General features: G+C 41.0%; 1 protein-coding gene across 5 annotated transcripts in view; it reads right to left on the reverse strand.

Moving 5' to 3' along the window:
• The window catches only part of GOLIM4 (golgi integral membrane protein 4), a 78584-nt gene extending 59828 nt beyond the window's left edge, over positions 1 to 18756 (reverse strand). For 3 of the 5 annotated variants that reach the window (XM_043873679.1, XM_043873677.1, XM_043873676.1), the window contains exon 1: positions 17899 to 18755. In XM_043873679.1, coding sequence (XP_043729614.1) covers positions 17899 to 18085 — 187 coding nt within the window. In that variant the 5' untranslated portion in view covers positions 18086 to 18755. Of the gene's footprint in view, positions 1 to 17898 lie in introns of all 5 variants that reach the window. The other 2 variants (XM_043873680.1, XM_043873678.1) reach the window with 1 other exon arrangement.
• Between the last annotated feature and the right edge of the window lie 4475 nt (positions 18757 to 23231).

The raw sequence follows: 23231 nt of genomic DNA on the forward strand, positions 1-23231 counted from the left end.
CTGGCTTTTTAAAAAATCCTTTTTAACTAGTATGTAAGATTGAATCCTATATCTTATCACATCTGCTTCTGCTGCTAAAATCACCATATTAAAAGTTGAAATATTCAGCAGAGAAGTTCTACTAATTCTATGCCACTGAAAAAGCAGTCATAAAAACCTAACAGGTAAACCTTCAGATTTAAAGGATACTTCATTTACATCCTATCTCTTAATGGCAGCACCTATAAAAGTATATCCTCTGAGAAAGCCTGTGGACAGCAGGTGCTTCAGAAAAGTTTGTTAACTGAAGAAAAAAGGAACATATTTACCTATTGCCTTTTGTTTATAATTTCTGCTACATGTCTTTTCATTATGAACTCATACCTTTTGCCTAGAAAACCAAATATGATTAAAACTATGTTTTTTGTTGTTGTTTGGCTGCTATGTCTGACTTTTTATGTTAATCAATGTTAATTTTTGAAAAAGTCTATGTCAAATCACCATAAAATGTTTCTTCAAATGAAAGAAGCTTTCTTCTTTTATCTCACACTGTACCAATTTTGAAATTGACTTTGATAGATGGGGTCATCACTCCAAATTTTTTAACCTTCATTACTGTAATTATATACCCACACCCTGCCAACCACATAGTAGTACTTACTGTTGTGGGCAGAGTGTCCTCCCGCCCCACAATCCATCCGTGTTGGGACTGACCATGCGTCTTGCTTGACCAATGAGGTGACAAAAAGACAGTGAGCCAATTCCAAGTTTGTCTACCCCTTAGGTCCAGATAAATCAGGCCAGGTCAAGTCCAGGCCACAATGTTGAAATCACAGACAAGCAGTAAGCATGAATATGTCTGTTCTTTTAAGTAACAGACTTTTAAACTGTTACAAAACAAAAAATACTAATGTTCAGTATATTTATATGGCTACTCATGTAACATTAGTTGCATCAAATCACACCTCTTTGGATTACCTATCCTAAATTAATAACAGTAATTTTCCTTGACTATCTTCTGTTTCAGAAAACAGAATCAGAAATCCTTTTAATTAAAAAAAAAAATGAAAGAATATGTCATGGAAAGACATTTGTTCTATGTAGTCTAATTTTTAGAAATAAACTATAATATATTGAATGGGCTATATTTTAAGAAACCCAAGTTATAATTTTTTAACCTCAGATGTCTCTACTAAGCAATTCTCTAAGTGAACTGAAAGTATCTCCCTAAGCACCTGATAAGATTCCAGAACTAACCATATGGTTTTTTGAGCAGTTACTGAATAGCTTCCGTTTGAAACTTCACAGGTGTGAACTAAGTAGTGTTGGGGACGGGAGACAGTATAAATCACTAAAAATCTGGAATTAAAGAAGAGTTTAGTACATACAAGCTTATTACTTTTGAATACTAATACTTCTAGGGCCTGCCTGAATCACAAGATAGGAAATATCTGTTAATTCTGTGGCTAGGAGGATATACTCCACAGTGATTTAGAAATCTATTCTTTTAAAAAACTAGGGTAGATTTTGGTTAGCATAAATATCTTATTAATTTTTTTCTATCATAATTTGCACAAAGACAAACTAGAGCACAGCACATGTTCTATTAAAGACAAATTATAAAAGTAACATTAATGAAAGTTCATGAATCAATTCCAAGAATATCATTGCCTTTTTAGCCATTTATATATAATAAAGCAAACTCTAGTGTGAAAACTGTGTGCTAATAAATTGCTGAGTATGTCACTACAAGTAATTCTTATTTTCATTTTTGTTCACTTAAGCTAGCATCTCAGCATTTAAAAATGACATTATTCTAGTTTAGAAATATTCTTAAGGCTAGTTCAACCACCCATCAGATATCTGAGTTAACTCTGTAACACTCCTCTCAAATGCTTAGCTATCCTCTGGACACTTCAGTGAGAGGCAATGTTCCCAAATCAGGCGATTTTGAACGTGTTTCAGGACATTAGCAAAAAGGAGGAATCGGGCCTGATGTAATTTTAAGTTTTTAAATAAATTAATTACTTTAAAATGACCCTTTTACATAGTACAAATTATCAGAAGAGCACAAATGATGGTGAACAGAGAAAAAATAAGCCAGCTCACATCTGGACAGATCCCTAGGCAGCTTAACTTTGTCCCTGGTGGAACAATGACACCAACACTTGCATTTTGAATGTTGTTTTAGTTGCTTTTATTTTTGGTCATATTTTTTAATTTGTAGTGGTAATAGTCCAGTGCATACAGACAGGATGCATAAGGATATTAAATTAGCACTAGTAGAGGGGAAATAATAAAATAACAACTTGGCAAATGCACTCAAAATAGACCTTAAGCTATAGTCACTGAGGACATCAAGCAGTTGCTAGCTCTTAAAAAAAAAAGTCAAAAGGAACTAAAGCATACAGAGCAGCAGACCTATTACTCAAATGCTTATCAATCATAGAATGGATAAAAGATGATACTTATAAGATGGCATACTAAAAGAAGTGGACAATCTATAACTACATGTATTAGCTTAGAGGAATCTCACAATGTTAAGAAAAAGAACTGTTTGATTCATTTGTTTGATTTCATTGATGTACAGTATAAAAACAGGCAAAATCAATTCATAGCAATTATCCTTAGGGAGTGAGGAACAGTTCATGACTGCAAGGGGCTCAAGGAAACTTCTGGGATCTGATGTTTTTTGATCAAGTTGCTGGTTATACAATGAGATACAACATGCAACTAATTTTAGACTAATATACATTTGTGACAAAATCAAATACAGTGTTATTTTGAAGTGTTAAAATTATTTTCTTAAATAATTCAGAGACAACTAATGGTCAGTATCACTTAAAATTAGAAAATAATTTTAGCCTTTATATATTATGAACATTAACTGTATAATCTTTAAAATTACCTTTATTATATGACCACTATAACACACAAAGCTAAATTTTTATTTGCATAAAGTCACCTCTGTATCATGTGCCATGCAAGAATGAGGAAAAATAAACTCCTAGAGGAGCTTGTGAGATTGTCTGGTACAATGAAAAGGTTTTGAGACTTAGAAGAAAATTTGGGCAACACTTTATAAAGTATTGATAATAAAGAAAATATATGGTTATAACTGGGGATATCAGCAGACATATTCCAGATTTTCCACCAACAAGCTGTGTGACCTCTGTCAGGTCAACACCATCCAACAGAAATACACCATGAACCACATTTGCAATTTTTAGATTTCTGCAGCCACATTTTAAAAAGTACAAAGTATATGTGCATTGCAATAATATCTAATAATTATTAATATCTAATAACCCAATAATATCTAACATGACCCAAGAGTTAACTGAAATATGGTACCACCAAAATGACAAAGCTGTGCTTAACTGAAAAATATTTCACAGTGCTTCAAATTTTAAGTTTAAATAAATTAAAATATGAAATTCCACTCAGTCACACACTAGCTGCACTTTCAGTGCTTTTTCCACACAGCACCAGTGGCTACCACACAGGATGGCACAGTTGTCAAGTCATTTGATCTCTCTGAGGCTTGCCTTTTCCATTGATAAACTAAATAAGTTATGCGAGAGGAAGAATTTCAGTCGAAATTTTTGCCAACCAAAGCCCGCGTGCCCCACTCAAAGCGCAAGCCACACAAGAATGCAGCCCAGGGTCAAGAGATCCTAGGAATTTTCAAACAGCCTGAAATTTAGATGTTTACATAAAGGATCTCTCTTTTTCCACGCAGACAACTACCTTGAAATTTTTCCGGGCACTGTGTGGGCCAAACCAAAACATATCCATATGTTTCTCTTTGCAACCTAGTTTCTACAAACATTTTTTCCTGCTTTTCCAATCTGTGACTTATTTAGGAGTGATTTGGCTTCTACATCTGGAAGCTAAAAAACACAGCTGGAGAACCAGTTGAGCGGAGAACTTCAAAGCCCCCCTGTGAAGTCAAGGTGAAGGTACAGAGCCTGTGATGAAAGTTCCAATAGCAGGATCTGGATGTGGGCTTACCCGTCTATACCTCAGGTTGCGGAGGAGTCTGAGAAAGAACCATCCAAAGGTAAGGGACTACTCAAGCCCCTAATTTTGGACCAAGGACAATGTGCCAGAGAGAGACGAGAAGTGTGGTGCAGCCCAGTTCACCGCGGGGACTATCACTCTTATTACCCTGGGATCCAATCCTGTGGAGCCTGCCTCCATCCTCCAGGGCACTTGTGATGCAAAAAGGAGCAAGGGAAACATGCCCCTGACGGTGAGTGGAAAGCTGCAGAGTGGAGCAGGACGCGGGGGCATGAGCAGCCAGCAGTACCTTCCGTGGACCCAGAGATGGGAAGTGATGGCGGATGGCAGGTGGGCCCCAAGGAGACAAGTTCTCAAGCCGAGCTGAGTCACCATCTGGGGATATTCTTAATTCTTAGGAGGAAAGTCAGAAACTCTCTTCTGTGAATAGATACTGTCAAACCTCCTTCTATCAAGAGTTCTGGGGTGATGTAGCTTCGGAAATTGAGGATTAGGAAAAGCCCTGAATTAGGATTCAAGTAATTTTAGCATTACTCCCAAGTGTGTCACTGTCTTGCTGTGCGGTTTCTGTTTCCCCAAATTTGAAATGAAAATAATTGTTGCATATTGCTTTAAATATCATGAATATAAAGCCATCTGAAAAGCCTAAATTTCTCACGTGATAACAAGACATTCTTTTGTTATTTACTAAGCAATTACTAACAGGTTTTGCAGGTGGCTCAGTGGTAAAGAATCTTCCTGCCAATTCAGAAGATGCAGGTTCGATCCCTGAGTCAGGAAGATCCCCTGGAGAAGGAAATGGCAACCCACTCCAATATTCTTGCTTGGGAAATCCCATGGACAGAGGAGCCTGATAGGCTACAGTTCCTGGGGTCATGAAAAGAGTTGGACACAACATAAAGACCTAACAGCAACAAGCAATTACTAGCAGATTCTAGGAATGCAATTTATGAAATGTCATTTAAATCTCTAATCAGGATTCTTACACTTAAGGGGGATGGTGGAGATTTGGGCTTTAGAGGAACAGCATTGAGCACTGACAACCCCATTACAAACAGGGCCACTTTCCAGAGGCCACTTTTCATAAGGTAGAACCAGAGGAGGTCAAATTCCAAGATGGACTTAAAAAAACCTCAGAAGGAGGAATTTGCCCTAAAGCAGTGGTTCTTAACCTTTTTCAGGTCACTGATGCTCTGAGGATCTGATAAAAGTTATGACTTCTGTCTTGGAAAAAGGCACATATACAAAATTGACATAAATTTTCAGAAAGTTCATGGACCTCTCACTGATCCCAAATTGAAAATGCCATCCTTGAGGAAGAGAGGGTCACAGACAAGACACACAGCATGGTCTTAGAACTGAGTTGTCGCCTGGTAGGAGGCAGTTTTGAGATCAGCTGGAGGCCTACCATAAAAACAAAGCAGTCTTTAAAAGCTCAGCCTCTGCTCAAAGTATTGCTACTGTGGGACCCTCATATGAAGACTTCTTAGAAGCTAAAACAGGGTCTCACATGTATTCATAAATACCATCATTCTAGCTAACTGAGTTAGTAGCTACTGCTTCCTTGGGTGGTATCAACAGAAAAGAGCATCCTCTGGCTTAGTTCATATGGACCCTACCCAACCTGACTAGCAAAAGGTAAATAAGAAAAACACAACATGCAGACCATAAGTCTCCCTAAGAACTACACTGTACCCTATAGAACACATAGGGAATTTTCTACGTGTTCAGACAGAGAATGGAGACCATATGCCTCAAGGGACTTCAATCTATGAGGGTATCACTAAGACATGAGGCCCACAGCAACCTAGCCTAACAGTGAGGATCATGGCAGCAATCTGGCACCCAGATAGACAGCAGTGGGGGCAGAAAGATGATCACTGATCACTAGATATTCAACAGCAACTTCTCACTTACAAGAATGGAAACTCCCCTTGATTTTTAAGTGAAGTTTGGCTTCAAACATGTGGACAAAGTATTCTCTATCCACTTCCTGATGATCCCACCTCTTAAAGAAATCTGTTTAGGAAAGTACAATGGAAGTAAAATGGAAAACAGAAATATGCAACTCAAGTACCTCTAATTACTAAAGTATGTTTGGAAGAGTGAGGCCAGAGTATGAATTTGAAATTGCAATTGTTCAGAACATTTAATGATGTTTTCATAATATGCCTATATGCTCTATTTTTTAATTTTATCAATAGCACAAAAGAATATCTCATGTATTACAATATTTAAAACTTGACTTCCAAAATAGGAATGAATGAACAAGCTGAAATTACTATTCATGCAACTAAAGCTCTTTCTTTAAATCAAAGATACCTATCTTTCTAAAACCAGCTGAACTCCATTAAAAATATGTATCTTCCGACTATCAAATAATAAGGTCTTCACAAGGGCTGCAGGCTATATAAAGTCAGAAGGAACATTCAGAAGCAAGTGAAAATACTATGTGGACAAACACATTCTACTGCATTCCTAGCTACTAACCAATGAAATACAATCATTCGCAGGAATGTGAAATTTTCACAAATTGTCAGTGGATTTTGAAACTCCCCCTTGTACTACAAGAAGATCCAACCAGTCCATCCTAAAGGAGATCAGTCCAGTGTTCACTGGAAGGACTGATGCTGAAGCTGAAACTCCAATACTTTGGCCACCTCATGCGAAGAGTTGACTCACTGGAAAAGACCCTGATGCTGGGAGGGATTGGGGGCAGGAGGAGGAGGGAATGACAAAGGATGAGATGGCTGGATGGCATCACTGACTCGAGGGACATGAGTTTGAGTAATCTCTGGGAGTTGGTGATGGACAGGGAGGCCTGGCGTGCTGCAATTCATGGGGTCACAGAGTTGAACACGACTGAGTGACTGAACTGAACTGAACTGAAGGACAGGATGGCTTCAACTTTGGGATTTCCCCTAACAGCCTCCTAGTTAGGTTTACACTTCAGAGAGTTACCTGGAAATCTCTTTTAATTTGAATTCTTCCTGGTCAGATAGTTTAAAGACCAGATAATTTCCCTCTGAGATGCCATGATTTCAAATGTCATTTTTTACTATGTCAAATTAAATGGTAAATCACATTTTAATATACAGTAAAACATTTTTTTACAAAATTACAATTACACTGGATAATCCAAGAATATAATTTAGAACAGTACCTGGTATATAGCAAGTACTCAAAAATGACTTAGGTAAGGATATTTCTAACAATGACAATGACATTCTTAACTAAGACGGCCCCAGACGATTCTTGCATTCTGTTATTCTTACCCTTGAGCACAGGCTAAACTTGGTGATTCAACAGTAATAAATAGAATAGGGCAGTAAGTCGTGAGTTATACCTTCAAGATTAGGTTATTAAAATACTTTCATGTTCATCTTGGGTTCATACAAACTCTCTCCCTGGCTGTTGCTCTTCAATCTCTTGCCCTGAGGGAAGCCAGCTATTCTGCTCAAAGTTCCAGGTTGGAACTATGGAAATTCCTATGGAAAGCCCTGGAAGAGTGAGACTAAAATTGGATGTTCTGAGGCCTGCCAGTAATGACATTAGTGAATTCTGAGGCAGATTCTCCAGTCCTGGTCAAATTTTGAGATAACTACAACCCTGATTCTCTGGTGGCTCAGACGGTAAAGAATCCACCTGCAATGCGCAAGACGTGGGTTTGATCCCAGGGTGGGGAAGATCCCCTGGATGAGGGCATGGCAAACCACTGCAGTATGCTTGTCTGGAAAATTCCATGGACAGAGAAGCCTGGTGAGCTACGGTCCAAGCGATGGTAAAGAGGCGGACGTGACTGAGTGTCTAAGCACAGCACAGTACACGCAACCCTGATCAGAAGTTTGACTCCAACATCCTGAGGGAGCTTGAATCACTCAGCTAAGTCAATTCCTTTCCAGCAAAAACTGTGAGAGTATTTGTTGTTCAAAATCAATTCAGTCCGGGGGTAATTTGCTATTCAGCAGGATAACTAATCCAGACTTTGGAAGCAGAGTGCTGCCATGAGAAAAATCTAAACGGTGGTAGTGGCTATGGAGCTGTGTAGTGGGCCTACGGAGAGCATGAGTAAGGTGTAAAAACTATCTTGAACACATTGTTTACAGAACTTTGGACTTTGAAGACATTTCTAATAAGGGCATGAATGAAAGTGAAGAAAATCTTATCGGAAACTAGAAATTACGTTGTGGCAGAAGGTTTAACAATACTGACACTGAACATGTAGTTACGTGACCTGCAGAGTTGTACAGTTAGATGAGATGTTTAAAAAGTGCCAAATGAACTGTGTGATTTAGCTGAGGAGATTTCCCAGCAAAGTACTGAAGAGGCTACCTGGTTTCTTCTTGCTGTTTAGGGAAACCTGTGAGAAGATAAATTGGGGGAGGGATCACTAAACAAAAAAGACAAGACTTGAAGGTTTTTAAAGATTCTCAGTAACGCTAAAATCAAGAAATAGTTTCCAACCAAAGATCATTTCTAGGGAGCTGTCTGAAAAAAAAGTGTGAAGTGAGATCAAGGTTGTAGCTTCTGAAATCCTTCTGGTAAGCCCTGGGAAATGTGGCATGTCAGAGTATTATTCAATCAGGCTATAAGTTCTCCTACAACTTTTAAGGGTGTGACTCACAGGTCCTCTTAAATGTGAATTTCCTTAATCAAGTTCACCTAACACAAGTTCTCCCAACAGCGTTTTGCTAAGTTAAAAGGCATTGTCTCTCCCTTATTTCTGCAGAAACCCAAGGAAGAGAAGGGTCATCTCTAAGATGGGTGTGCTTTTTGACTAACAAGAGTAAACCTCAATAAGCTTCACAGGAGACCAACAAAAGTTTTGAGAGGATTTTATCAGGAGAAACATTGCCAGTTTTGGCTGGAAGGAATGGAGAAACACCATAAATCCCCAACTTTCTACAGACAAGAAATAGGCTGAGGAAACTCAGCTGTAAACACATACCACCCTTCATGAAAATAGTCCATAGGGTAGAATCAAGAACCATGAAGGATTATTCCCAGGCCTGAACCTAGCTGAGGAACATTTGCCTAACTTGGACTTCAGAATTTTCATGGACCAGCAACTCCTACATACCTTGTACTTTGTGTTTTTTGAATAAGAATATGTTGGTATCTTAGGCCTGATCCACTGTTGTATGTTGCTTGAGTTGAGGTTTAGTTTCACAGATCCATCAATGAAGAGGAATTGAACTTGAGAAGTTATACTTGAGGAACTACTTCCAAGGAGTCGTACCCACACCCAGATAAAACTTAGATGACTTCTGGATTTTGAGCTGACACCTATAAGGAGGATTTTTTTTTTTCATTTTCTAATAAAAGTGATGTTTGACATCAGTACAATTTGTTTTTCAGAAACAAATCTTTATAAAGGGTATAAAATCCTTTTTAAATTCCCTCTAAATATTTGTTATTAGGTTGAGAGGTCAAAGCAGTAGGAAGTATAGATTTATAATACTAAATCTCACTAATGTAAAGCTTAATAAACTGTTCTACACTAATCAAACTAAATAACCAATTTATCAACTTCCCATTTTTAATCTATATTTAGAATATTTTATAGTATCATAGCTATTGTCTAGAGCATATAAGCAATGTCAAAGTTCTCTTACATAGCTTGAATTGTAGATTCTTTTTGTTTTTTGAAAAATTCCATTTAAAAAGAGGCTTTAAATGTGATGTGAAATAGGAAATGAAATGTTTGACTCTCCTAAAATGATATTTTTCTTAAATTCACTTATTCTCAAAGGAAAGGAAATGGTGTCATTCAAATGTTCTAAAATGCCTCATCCTTCAGAGTGACAGCACATCTCTCTATTTATTACCTATCATATTATGACATTTTATATATGAGAAATAGCTAAAGCAGTATTTTTTAAAATGTCACACTGTTATAACGAGCAGTTTATTTCATGCCTGCATCCCTCCAGGCTCTGAGCCTATTTAGTGAGGCTTATTAGCGTAGGGCAATGGCTGGCATGTCCTCTGGAAAAGCACCCATAAGCCAATAAAAACAAAGAACACAAGTGTGCCATTCAGAACTACAGAGCATTGTTTAAAAATAGCAACACCCATTTCAGCTCAAACTGCAGTGAGGGTGCTGCTGGTCTCCAGGGGCTGCTGGGTGCAGTGAGGAATGCTATGTGGTTCTGGAAGTCAGTGGATGTGGACTCTGGGCTCAGCTTGAGACACATACTTAGTGACTCATCCTCTTCCAAACTGTTTTCTTAACTGTAAAATTCAGTGTCGGTATCACGGAGTGATTTGATCTGTTCCTAAACTTTGGAGATGCAGGTACTCCTGAGTTCTTTTTTCATGCATGCAAAACCTGTACACCTACTATGAGATGCCAAATGTTCACTTTTCCCCCTATAATAAACTTCTAAAAGGGAAACTTTACATTACTACCTTGTAAATGAAAAATCTGACTTACATGGCATCAATGGGCGGTAATTGTAAAATTTAAATGCAATAAAACAACAAAACAATTATTAAAGTCTAGCTATCAGGCTGTTGGTTGCCTGAAGTCTGCTCTCTTTAAGAAAAACAAATGAGCAGTTATATTCACAAGAGAGATTCTAGAATCAAACTGAGAGTTCCTCCTTGACTTGTCAAGAAAACACTGAAAGGGAATTAAAAAAAAACAGCCGTTTCTCATGTGATTCTATGTTATTTCAAGCAGCATGTGCAGACCACCTAAAATCAACTCAAGAATCAACTAAAATCATGTTCTGTAACTGCACCAAATGCCCTATACTCTGGAAATGCTGCATCACATAATTAGACTTGTTACTTCTGATTCTAAATTTTATCTTAAATCCTCACATGACCCACCTAACCCACTTTCTCCAAACCATTAATATTATCATGAGACACTAAAATAATTTTGAGGGCAATGTAGTACTGTGGAAAGAACCCAGGCTACAAAGTCACATTAGGGTTCCAAATTCAGATTCATTAGATTCGACCTTGGCACTGGAAAGTTAATTAACCCCTCTGAGCCTCAGATTGCTCCTTCACACCACAGTGCTGGGTTCAGTGTTCAAGTGAGAAAATGCAAGTATCGTGCTTAGCGCAGCCCCTGAATGTAGGAGACAAGAAATGGTATGTACTTCACATAATTTAATTCTTTCGAGGAAATTTCCAAATTTCTGTCAAAATAAATTCACTTTAGTGGCTTGAAAACCAAATACAGTTGGCCATTTTTATTTTAAAGTACAGTTATATTATGCGTAACTTTCACTTCCAAACAAAGCTACAAAACCCACAAACCACTGACGGGCAAGAGTAGCAAAAACATTTTGTCCTCAGTGATAAAATAAGAACACTTAGTTGTCAAAATGAAAAACAGCAACACTTAGTTGCTACCATGTACAGCATGCTCAGGTCCTTTCTTACCAAAAAAGGGTCAATACAGTAGAAAAGACAGAGTGAGAGCCTCTTAAATCAAATAAAAGTTTCAGCCAAGTCGAGCATATGGCTCCAAAAAGAGCCACATTTAGACCACAGCTAATAACTGCTACCTTCTAGATGCAATACGGTGGGCAAATGAAATGAAAAGCAGCCAATGCTAACACTACCACAGCAAGTCCTGGTTTCCTAGTAAATGTCACAGTGACACACTCTGGGATTCGTGCCAGTCACATTCAATGTATTATTTCTAGTCCATGCAAGTGTGCAAAGCAGACATTGCTATCCTCAGGGCACTATGAAGGAACCAAAGTTCACAGAGGTTACCTGTGTGCTCAAGGTCACTCCACTGGTAAACACCGGAGTTGTATTCAAACAATATCTGATGCCAAACCCACACCCCCTTCACGAGTCCCTATTTTTTTCTTTTTAGGACACGGAGGTTTGGGCAGGAATCTTCTCCAATGTTCTGAAATGTCATAAACTGATGTGAGTCCCCCTCCCTCTCTTTCTCTCTTCCATCTTCTGGTTCCTCTCAAATCCTCTGCACTTTGGTACTCTCAGCTTCAGTCTTCATTCTCAAACTCCAATTCACTCATTCCTTAAAGTCTCTAAAACCTAGTCATATGTCCTCGCTCTTGGTGAGGCAAGAGGGAATTTTAAAAGCTCAAGGTAAGGTTTCCAATCTACGTGGATGTAGTCAACTGTACAAGGTACTTGAGACTTAAAAGACTCACTCACCCCTTATACATGGAATCTAAAAAGAAACGATACAAATGAACTTACTTATAAAACAGAAAGAGACTCACAGAGAACAAACTTAACTGCTGCCGGTGGTGCATGGGGTTGCAGGGGGAAGGAATGGGGGGAAGAGATAGATAGGGAGTTTCCAAAGGTCATGTACGCAGTGCTGTGTTTAAAATGGATAATTAGCAAGGACCTACGGTAGAGCACATGGAACTCTGCTCAATGTTACCTGGACGCCTGGACAGGAGGGGAATTAAGGGGAGAACGATACATGTGTGTGTGTGGCTGAGGCCCTTTGTTGTTCACCGGAAGCTGTAACACTGTTAATCGGATGCTTTGCTGGTGTTGTTCAGTCGCTCAGTCCTGTCTGACTCTGCCACCCCACGGACTGCAGCACGCTAGGCATTAGCTTTACCCCAATATAAAATAAAAAGTTATGGCAAAACAAAAGGCTCACAGATAATGGGCGATTCTCTTCCCTGGTCAACCAATATCGGCGAGTTCCATTACCGGGATGACTAAGGCAGGTATAATATGCATAACCAAACATATTTGTGCATGTCACACATATTTAACAGAGGTCTTAACTGAGTCATATTTTCCAAAGTTTTATCTTTTATTCAGGGAATGAATTTTAAAGCAGGATTTTATATACAAATAAAACTGAACTTAAAAAGTTGTCATTTCTGTTCCATTTTTTAAATAGAACAGAATTAAACAAAAACAGGCTGATAAATTTCACCTTTTAACTGCAAGATGTATGTACTTCAGTGAAAAAGTCCATTTCATAGACAATATCTGTTTGTTGTTTAGTCGCCAAGTTGTGTCTGACTCTCTTGCGACCCCATAGACTGTAGCCCACCAGGCTCCTCTGTCCATGGGATTTCCCAGGCAAGAATACTGGAGTGGGTTGCCATTTCCTACTCCAGGGGATCTTCCTGACTGAGGGATGGAACCCACGTCTCCTGCATCAGCAGGCAGATTCTTTACCACTGCACCGCCACCTGGGAAGGGGAATCCAAGATCACCAGCTGCTTTAAAAAAGAAAAATATAGCAAGACATCAAATCCAAGCACTCTGACTCCTCAGCCCACATCCACTACACTCCACTGCCCACCTTACATAACCATATTCATCAGCAGAGAGCCATTATCACATAGGCATAGACCTACTATTTACTGAGTACCTATCATGCCAAGCACCTGGCATTGGAGATTAAAGAACCACCACCATAACAAAAAAATCTGGCCCTCAGCTGAAGGACACTTTTTATTCTTTAAAGCAGATTCAGGGGAGGTCGGAAAAAAGTACCCAGAAACAGTATGCTTTCATGCTCAGGTAAATGGGTCATCCCACGTCTCAGGGGAACACCATGCAAAGGAGAACTAACTTAAATAACCATGTCAGCCTTAAGCACCAAGCCTGTTTATTTTAAATAACTGTCATACACTGATCTGGAATAGGAGCATAGAAGACAACATATGAACCTTTTCTTGATGGTTTCTGGTCATCACTGGGAAGACCAAGAGCACTGCAATAATGTAACAGTGTTTTAAGAACTAGGGACTGTTACTTAAAAATTTTTTTTTTTAGTTACATCCCTCTCCCAGATCTTACTGCACAAGGTTACTCCTATCTCTGGCTAGCACGCCCTCTCCTAATCTGACATAATATACAGTTATTTGGCTTCTGTTTGCCGGTCTCTTCAGTGTCTAATTTCCGCCCTGACACAGACGGGTGGAGGTGGTCTCTTGTTTAAGTTCTCTTGTTCAGTCTCGCTCCTTTCGAAGACGCTGGGCTGCTTTTCTGGGCACCTGATGTCTTCTGCTAGCGGTCAGAAGTTGTTTTGTGAAGTTTGCTCAGCGTTCAAATGTTCTTTCGATGAATTTGTATTGGAGAAAGTGGTCTCCCCGCCCTATTCCTCCGCCATCTTAGCTCCTCCCCGCCCCATAATATACAGTTAATTAGTAACCAGAAGTTACTACTTGAAGTCTAACTTTAAATTGTCAGGGAGGGTCCCTTCTCCAGAGTAAAGTACTTGGATTTACTATTTTCTTTGATGTGCATTTAGGTACAACAAAAAAGGAGCTAATTATAAAAACAAATTCTGTGAATTTCAAAATTTTACCCATGGCAACCGTGGAAAGAAAAAGAGGTCAAATCTCTCAAACAGAAACCGTAATGATAACAAAAGCTAATCGTGAATGAGCGGTACCTACTATGTGCTAGGAGCTTCATACTGTTGTTTAGTCACTAAGTCGTGTCTGACTCTTTTGTAACTCTATGGACTGTAGCCCACCAGGCTCCTCGGTCCATGGAATTTCCCAGGCAAGGATACTGGAGTGGGTTGCCATTTGTTCCTCCAAGGGATCTTCCCGACCCAGGGATCTAAACTGCATTGGCAGGTGGATTCTTTACCGCTGAGCCACCAGGAAAGCCCAGAAGCTTCATAGGTATTAATTATTTTATCCTCATAGTATTTTATGAAATAGGCCATTCTAATCTCCATGATATAAATAAGAAAAATGAGGCCCAAGATCACACAAAAAGTTGCAGGGCTAGAATTTGAATCACATGCTTGGGTTAAAAGAAAAAAAAAAGTCAAATGTCTTTTCAGCCAAGCCAGTGAAGTCAATGTGTGGATCAGCTCAGTCTTCAGACTACAGAGGTGTGGTTTTCAACCTTGGCTGCACACTGCAATCACCTGGGGAGATTGCCAGAAGGGTTCCATCCCCACAGATTGTGACTTAATAGGCCTGGGAGCTGCCGGGTGATTTTAATGGGCAGTCAAAGTTAAGACACTCTTTATAGACACAGAAAATGGTGGGTGGCCCGAAAGTGTTTTTTCCTTAATTTTTAAGCTAGCCTAACACTGAGCTAATCAAAGGTTGTTACTACTGCCTCTGCCACCAGAGGTAACCTCTGCCCTACTCCTCAATATAATTAAGGAATATTATGGGTGGAAGACAGTGAGGCTAGGCTGGCAGACACAGACATTTGTTTTTAGTGGAGGGGGCATTGCAAGTCTTGAACTTTCACCATATCATCCCCACCATTTTCTATTTATGAGACTGTTTTTACTCCAAAATGCACTTGGAGTTAGGTTTAATCTACTTTTAGAATAATGTCTAGTGTACAACCCATTATTAAACTGAAGATGACCCAAATATGTTCATTTAGCAAATGACACCTTCAGATTACATGACCAATCTAAAAGTTTTTCAACCAGCATTTTTTTTTTTTTTTTGGCCACTCATAATTAACTGATTTTAATCCAAGCCAGGTCAAGAGATCTCACATAGCTAAACAAGTCTGAAGATCTTACATAGCTAAACAAGTCTAATGTCCTAAAAACAAATCTCTGCTGGTCGTACATAGCACTGCCGAGTAAAATGTCATTTGTCATTGGAAAAGGGAAGAAAAGCTGCCTGACATCAGGAAATCTTCATTAAATGGCCTGCAGATGTGAAATTCAAAATAAAATGCCACAGAAGTGTGGAAAAAAAAAAAAAACTTTAAAGAAACTAATCTGAGTGGGAAATAATTCTTCACACACAATCATATTGCAATGGCTGCAGCACCACAATTCAAAAGGAAAAAGCAAAAGAGTAAATTAAGAAATGGACTGTAAGGTCACTCATTCAAACTGGCTACAACATTTTTTTTTCTTCTCCTGCAGCAAAGCAAATGCTATGCACTATAATGGTCTTGGATACCAAGTACTACCCCTCTCCCCCACTACCACCACCAAAAGAAGGCAAATAAAAGGAGAAAAGACACTGAGCCTGATCTTCTAAATAGAATACTGCAAATAAAGGCCACGACTCAGAAATCAGGACCTCCTCAGTCAATGAGTTCCAGTGCTGGGAATTGAGGCATATGTGGCGCTTGGGTTAAATATTTCACTGTTGTTATGTGGGCTGTTTCAAAAAAGCGGACAGGGAAATGAAATCTGAGAAAGCAAACAAAAGTGCTTGGAACTAGTTTTCTTACCACAGTTAATTTTTGTTTGTTGAGTGAATAAATGAATACACTGACCCTCCCTGAGGGTCAGGTATCATGCACTGCTGAGGGTGTTTTGGTGAACATGATAGCACCTGCTCGCTTGAGTCTCCTGAACTAGAAGAACAAGGCACCAACCTTGTACCACCCACCATATACACCCTTCCTATCATGAATGTGAAAACGCAGTCCTGCCATTGTACTCCTAAATGGCAAATATTGCCCTGGATCTAACTGCACTGAACTTCACCAGGAAACACTAGTGTCTTCTAAGGAAATAAATAAATACCCATGCTTTGCAAACCAACAGTAATTCATGGGTAAATTTCAACACATTTTACAGAAAAAAAACTTTTTAACCTAAGGCTGAATCAAAACAGATTTTCCTTTTGAAACAAACCCAGCTCACATATTTTCATTGCCTGTGGTGACATAGCTTTAGTAAGCTAAAAATACTTCCTTTACTTCTAAACTGGGAAAAACAAATAAGACCAAGAAGAAGCTGTGGATCTTTTTTTATTATTATTTTTTTTTCACTAGAGAGAACATTCAAAATAGCTAAGTCTTGAAAAGGCATCTGTTTTACATTTGTATAAATACACACTGACAGAAACCAGCCATACAGCCTGTATCTTCCTCGTAATGTGAAATAAGCTCTATTTGCATTATCAGCAAAGACTGTCAACATTTCACTACTCACAGCCTTTACCATTATTACTTGTTCTGGTTAGGGAGAGGGCTGCATGAGTGTTGAAAACTAACCGGGAGTACAAGAAAAAGCCTTCGAAAAATATTTACAGGATGACGCTGCTCTTAACAAGGCCACCTGGTTCTGAATTTGCAGTCACGCATCATTTATGTGCCTGAAATTTACATTAAATGGGATTCTAAAATAGAAGAATAGGAGCTTAAGTCATTATGCAGGTCTTGCTCACATTGGGCGTGCTGTGTATTTGGCAAAGTGAAAAACCAGGTTTCTCCTCTTGCGCTTCTCAAGGCTAACTGTAACATTGAGACACACACACCTGCACCCACCCACCCCACTCTGGGACAAACTAAAAGTTAATTAGGAAAACAATTCAACCTTTTTAAAATTTTTTTCCAAAAACATACCTGCAGGATGGCGAACAGTAGTGTGGACTTCCCCCAACACATTGAACATCTCTAAAGTCACACTACCGAGTTAGCAAAAATAAGATACTAAGCAAGTATCTTTCAAATAGGGCATTAGTTCGGACCACTGACTCAGGCTTAATTTCCTTGGGGGAAAAACAGCGGAGTTTGAGAAGCCTCGGCCAATCTGCCCATTTCTTAGGCTACTGACAAAGTCATCTGAAAAGCAAATACCTAGAAACCAGAAAACCAAGCTCCTCCGGATGCGCTGGCAGAGCGGAGGCAGGGATCCTGGTTTGTCTGCCTAGGTGGCAGCTGGGCCTTCTGACAATTGACAAGTGCTCGGGTCATAGACTCAGAGTGCACCCGCCCATCCCATCGCCCAGTGGGACCCGGGTTGTGCTGCCAATTTCAAATGTAACCGCCGGAGGAGGCCGGAGGATGGGGAGGTGTCATCTCCTCTGACACTCCGGGGTCCGCAGGGACTCGCTTCTGCTGTCCCTGAAGGTCAGAGGTGGCGGCGCCCGCAGGGCCAACGGCTCGCCAAAGCCACTTTTCCAGCCAGGGCTGGAGGCGCGGGTCAAACTTGGCCACTGGCCGCGCGCATCCCGTTAACCGTACCTTGTAACTGGGCGGAAAGGGACTCCTGGTGCTGCTGGTACTTGAGCGCCACCGCCTCGGCTTTCCGCAGCTGCGTCTGCAGCTCGTAGTAGAGCATCGCGCCATAGAGAAAGCCGAACACCACGGTTAGCAGCAGCAGCGTCTGGAAGATCCGCTTCTGCTTTCGGGAGCACATCCCGTTTCCCATAGTCCCGCCGGGGCCCCGCGCCGCGGCCGTCCGCGCCGCCGCCGTGCCTTCCTCCTCTCGGCCCGAGCAAGCGCCTCAACAGCGGCCGCCGAAGGAGGTGGCCGGACGCAGCATGAGGAGGAGACGCGAGACACAAAAGCCGGGCCGGAGGGGAAGTGGCGCCCGCTCAGCCCCCGCGCGCCGCGGGGCGCGCAGCCATCGACGCCGCCGAGGCAGCCGCCGCCGCCGCCAAACTTTTGCTAGGCTGACTCTCCGCGAGTGCCCGGGCCCGGGAGGGGGCCCTCCGCATACTTTCCGGCGGGCTGTCCTCGCGCCGGTCCCCAGACGCCGCCTGCCTCTCTCCTTCCTCCCCACTTTGTGGCCCGGCTGCCCCCGGCGGCGCTCGGAGTCCCGCCCCGGCCGCTCCCCGCCCCCTCGCGGTGGCTCCCACTGCGCGACTTTGTGGCCACCAAAAGGAGGGGGTGCGCGCCCAACAAAGGGAGCCGGACTCCAGGCAGCCTCTCGGCGCGCGGCCCGCGGGGGTGAGTAGCTGGGTGGGCGACCGGCTGCCCCGGCCGAGTTTGGGGGGACCGTGGGCCGGTGTCACTGACGGGGCTGCCGAACCTCGGCGGCCGCCGCCTCCCACCCAACTTACGTGTCACCCACGGCCCCGCTATTTTGGCCAACGGGATTCCGGGAGGAAGTCCCACTCGGGCTCCCCGCTCATTGGGCCGGTCGGAGCCGCCGCTCCCTCCCTTCGGGGAGGCAGTCCCGGGCTCGATTGGACGCCCGCTTTGTCCGTCCGACCCCTGAGCCGCGCCCTCCCTCGAGCTCCTGGTTGAGCCGAAGGGCTCCTCGGGCAGCCTGGCCGCCTGGCGCCGGGTTACGCCCACGTGGAGTGGGGGTGATGGGAAGAGGCCGTGGATCCAGCCGCAGGGAGGTTGGGGTGCGCGAGAGGCGAGTCCCGGCTGGCGCCTGGGAGAGAGACGGGGTGTGTGTGTGAGTGTGTGTGCGCGCGCGCGTGGAAGCGTATCTGTGATCCTATGCTTGGAAAGCACGTGGGGGAGGAATACGGTGTATGAAGTGGGCGAGAGTGAATGGGAACAACCGTGTACTCTGCCCAGAGCACCTTTCCTTCTTTCCCTGTCCAGTGGGCAGATACGGCAGACACACGCCGCTAAATGACCACAGTTTTCTTGTGAACCAGAGATGCCTTGCCTACTGAGTCTTGCCCCATCCCGTGTCCTAGCGCGTCCCCACAGGTCACTGGTCTGGTCACTGGTCCCCACTGGTCACTGGTCCCCACAGATCACTGGTCTGGAGACTTATGAGCACGCTACGGTGGTAGACTTACCGCTCCACAGCTTGTCTTTGGCAGAAGGGAAAGAAATGATCTCATGTTTTTCTTCTGGCTGCGAACAGAATAATTTAAAAACAAATCTTAGAGGCTGAAATGAGTATGCATTCATGTTGTCATATGTATTGGTTTTATTAGTGGCAAAAAATACATCAGTTACACTGCTAAGTTGCATTTTAAAGACCAGTAAGATTCCCTATGTAACAAAACAAGTAAAACAAACATAATAACTACAAACCTCTTCAGAGAAAATCCATAGCACATTTGTTCTAAGTTCTTGAAGGGAAAGAAAATTGAGTTTATGCATAACTGATAATTTTGGTTTTGCTCTTGACCTAAATTCTAAAAAAGTAAATTATTTCTCAAATGCCTTAGTAGTGTAATTTATCACATACTGCATAATTTTTGAGATACTTTAACCAGATTTTAGTCACCACGGTCAATAATAGCCAGTGAGTCCTCAAAATGAGAGTACATCTGTTTAGCCACAACTACTGCTTAAGGACAGCCTCCGTGCAGAAATTTTTTAGGTGGGCTCTGATGTTAAAAGCCATAAAATAAACCGAATTTACAATCTAGCTAGTCTGAGGGCTTCCCTGGTGGCTCAGATGGTAAATAATCTGCCTGCAATGCAGGAGAACCGGCTTTGATCCCTGGGTCAGAAAGATCCCCTGCAGGAGGGCATGGCAACCCACTCCAGGACTCTTACCTGGAGAATCCCATAGACAGAGGAGCCTGGTGGGCTGCAGTCCATAGGGTCGCACAGAGTCAGACACCACTGAAGCGGCTAAGCAGCAGCAGCCTGTGATGTTAATACTATGGTAAAACTCATTGTGCCTGACTTGTGCTTTTCCCTAATAAATGATAACTTATATTATTTCTTTAAATGCTTTTAGTTATAAATATACTATCTTACCTATGACAGCCAGGTTAAATATTTGCTTCACATATTGGTAAATAAAGCAAAGCTTATCAAAGTACTATGACAGCTCTAGAACCTTCTAGAAAGCTAGGAGCACAACAGGATCATAATCCAGGTCAGAACCCTGTCCTTTCCATCTCTTTCTCCTATAGAAGCCATGTTCTCATTCTTTTTAAACAAGTTATATTAGCAGATTATATCTGGTCCATTAGAGTGAGAACCTAATTTAAAGAGAAAAAGATCTAAAGTTTCAGTGTTTTGTCCTGTCATGCAAATATTAAGTAGGCTTACTTGTTTTTGAATCTACCATGTTTAAATCTACAGTGTTTAAATTTCATTCTTTCAGTGTGACTCTTGAGACTGAAAACTGAGACTGGATAATTGCTGCGACCTTGTCAGAATTCCTCATAACTAAAAATATCTTACCATTGTCAGTGTGCAATTTGTTAAACAAACTCTTCCTCCAAAAAACTACCTAAACTGCTCTGGAAGAAATTAAGTTTTATAGCAACAATCCTGACCCATACATGAATAGATAATTATCCTAGCCACAAAAGAAAAAGAAACTGTATAGACAGTTGAAAAATTATTGCTCATATATTACACAGTATGCAATATTTGGTTGGTTTTCAAAATCTTTGGAAAATTCCTCTGCTTCCAGAATATATGATTACTCATTTTAAACCTCTGATTTCTTCCCAGAGTCTTATTTCTGACTGCAAAGGTATTCTTTGCCTAAAGCTGCTGGCTGACTCTACAGAATATAATAAATGTAAGTCATAAAACACAACTCAATATTTTAGTCATAAAATTTGAAAGAGAACAAAAATTATTACCTGAACTTATCCATTATTTCAAATTCAAGAAGGTTATGTAGAAGTACATAAAATCACTAATGGCAGTGTCTTTATAGTATTACTTTTCCAAGGTGAAGTGTGCTGCTAGTTTCTAGAAAATATCAGCGTAGAGCTTTTCAAAGGCCAATATTGGGGAAGCTATTCAAGGCCTATAAATTGAATTTACATAACTCTGCCTTTAGGTAGAGCTATTCATATTGGTCTTGCTAGATGTGTTGTAAGTTCTATTTTGTTTCTGTTTCTTTAGCATTTAAAAATGGTATTATATAATTATATTTCTATATGCCGTTATATTTAACATTTTGAATAATTTCAAAATTGTAAATCTAGGGGAATTTCACCAAGTTAATGTCTTATTCCTAAAAGTGGAAAAAATTCAAGAGATTCAAGATCTTATATTTGAGAAGGTCTAAGGCAACATTCGGGCTTCCCTGGTAGCTCAGCTGGTAAAGAATCCACCTGCAATGTGGGAGACCTGGGTTCGATCCCTGGGTTGGGAAGACCCCCTGGAGGAGGGCATGGCAGCCCACTCCAGTTTTCTTGCCTGGAGAATCCCCACTGACATGGGAGCCTGGCAGACTACAGTCCATAGGGTCACAAAGAGTTGGATGTGACTTGGGACAGACAGATGGAAGCAACATTTGGGAACCTTAGTATTCTCTCCAGTAAATTTATCATTTTTATAAAGTTTGTTACTTTTCAAAATAGGGAAAGGTAAGAAAATTATAGTTGAAGCATATAGCTAATTTATAAAAATTGTTGTTGTTTAGTTGCTAGACAAAACAAGACTGTTTTGCAACCCCATGGACTGTAGCCTGCCAGGTTCCTCTGTACATGGGATTTCCCAGACAAGAATACTGGAGTTGGTTGCTATGTCCTCCTCCAGGAGATCTTCCCCATCCAGGGATTGAATCTGCATCTCCTGCATTGGCAGGCAAATTCTATACCACTGAGCCGCTAGGGAAGCCCAAGTTTTAAAAGTTGCTGACTTTAAATTAATAATGGTCAGGATCCTAGAGTAAATTTTTTATTTAAACCTCTTTACAAATTGAGAAATCCTCACCTCAATCTCAATAAAGTGGCTATAGACACAAATTCCCAAAGAAAGGCAATGCCAAAGAATGCTCAAACTACTGCACAATTGCACTCATCTCACACGCTAGTAAAGTGATGCTTAAAATTCTCCAAGCCAGGCTTCAGCAATACATGAACTGTGAACTTCCAGATGTTCAAGCTGGTTTTAGAAAAGGCAGAGGAATGAGAGATCAAATTGCTAACATCCACTGGATCATCAAAAAAGCAAGAGAGTTCCAGTAAAACATGTATTTCTGCTTTATTGATTATGCCAAAGCCTTTGACTGTGTGGATCACAATAAACTGTGGGAAATTCTGAAAGAGATGGGACTACCAGACCACCTGATCTGCCTCTTGAGAAATCTGTATGCAGGTCAAGAAGCAACAGTTAGAACTGGACATGGAACAACAGACTGGTTCCAAATAGGAAAAGGAGTACGTCAAGGTTGTATATTGTCACCCTGCTTATTTAAGTTTTATGCAGAAGTACATCATGAGAAACACTGGGCTGGAGGAACCTGGAATCAAGATTGCTGGGAGAAATACCAATAACCTCAGATGTGCAGATGACACCACCCTATGGCAGAAAGTGAAGAAGAGCTAAAGAGCCTCTTGATGAAAGTGAAAGAGGAGAGTGAAAAGGTTGGCTTAAAGCTCAACATTCAGAAAACTAAGATCATGGCATTTGGTCCCATCACTTCATGGCAAATAGATGGGGAAACAGTGGAAACTGTGGCTGACTTTATTTTTCCAGGCTCCAAAATCACTGCAGATGGTGATTGCAGCCATGAAATTAAAAGACACTTACTCCTTGGAAGGAAAGTTATGACCAACCTAGACAGCATATTAAAAAGCAGAGACATTACTTTGCCAACAAAGGTCCATCTAGTCAAGGCTATGGTTTTTCCAGTGGTCATGTATGAATGTGAGAGTTGGACTATAAAGAAAGCTGAGCGC

Source organism: Cervus elaphus, chromosome 19, assembly GCF_910594005.1.
Source record: "Cervus elaphus chromosome 19, mCerEla1.1, whole genome shotgun sequence".
Lineage (NCBI taxonomy): Eukaryota > Metazoa > Chordata > Mammalia > Artiodactyla > Cervidae > Cervus > Cervus elaphus.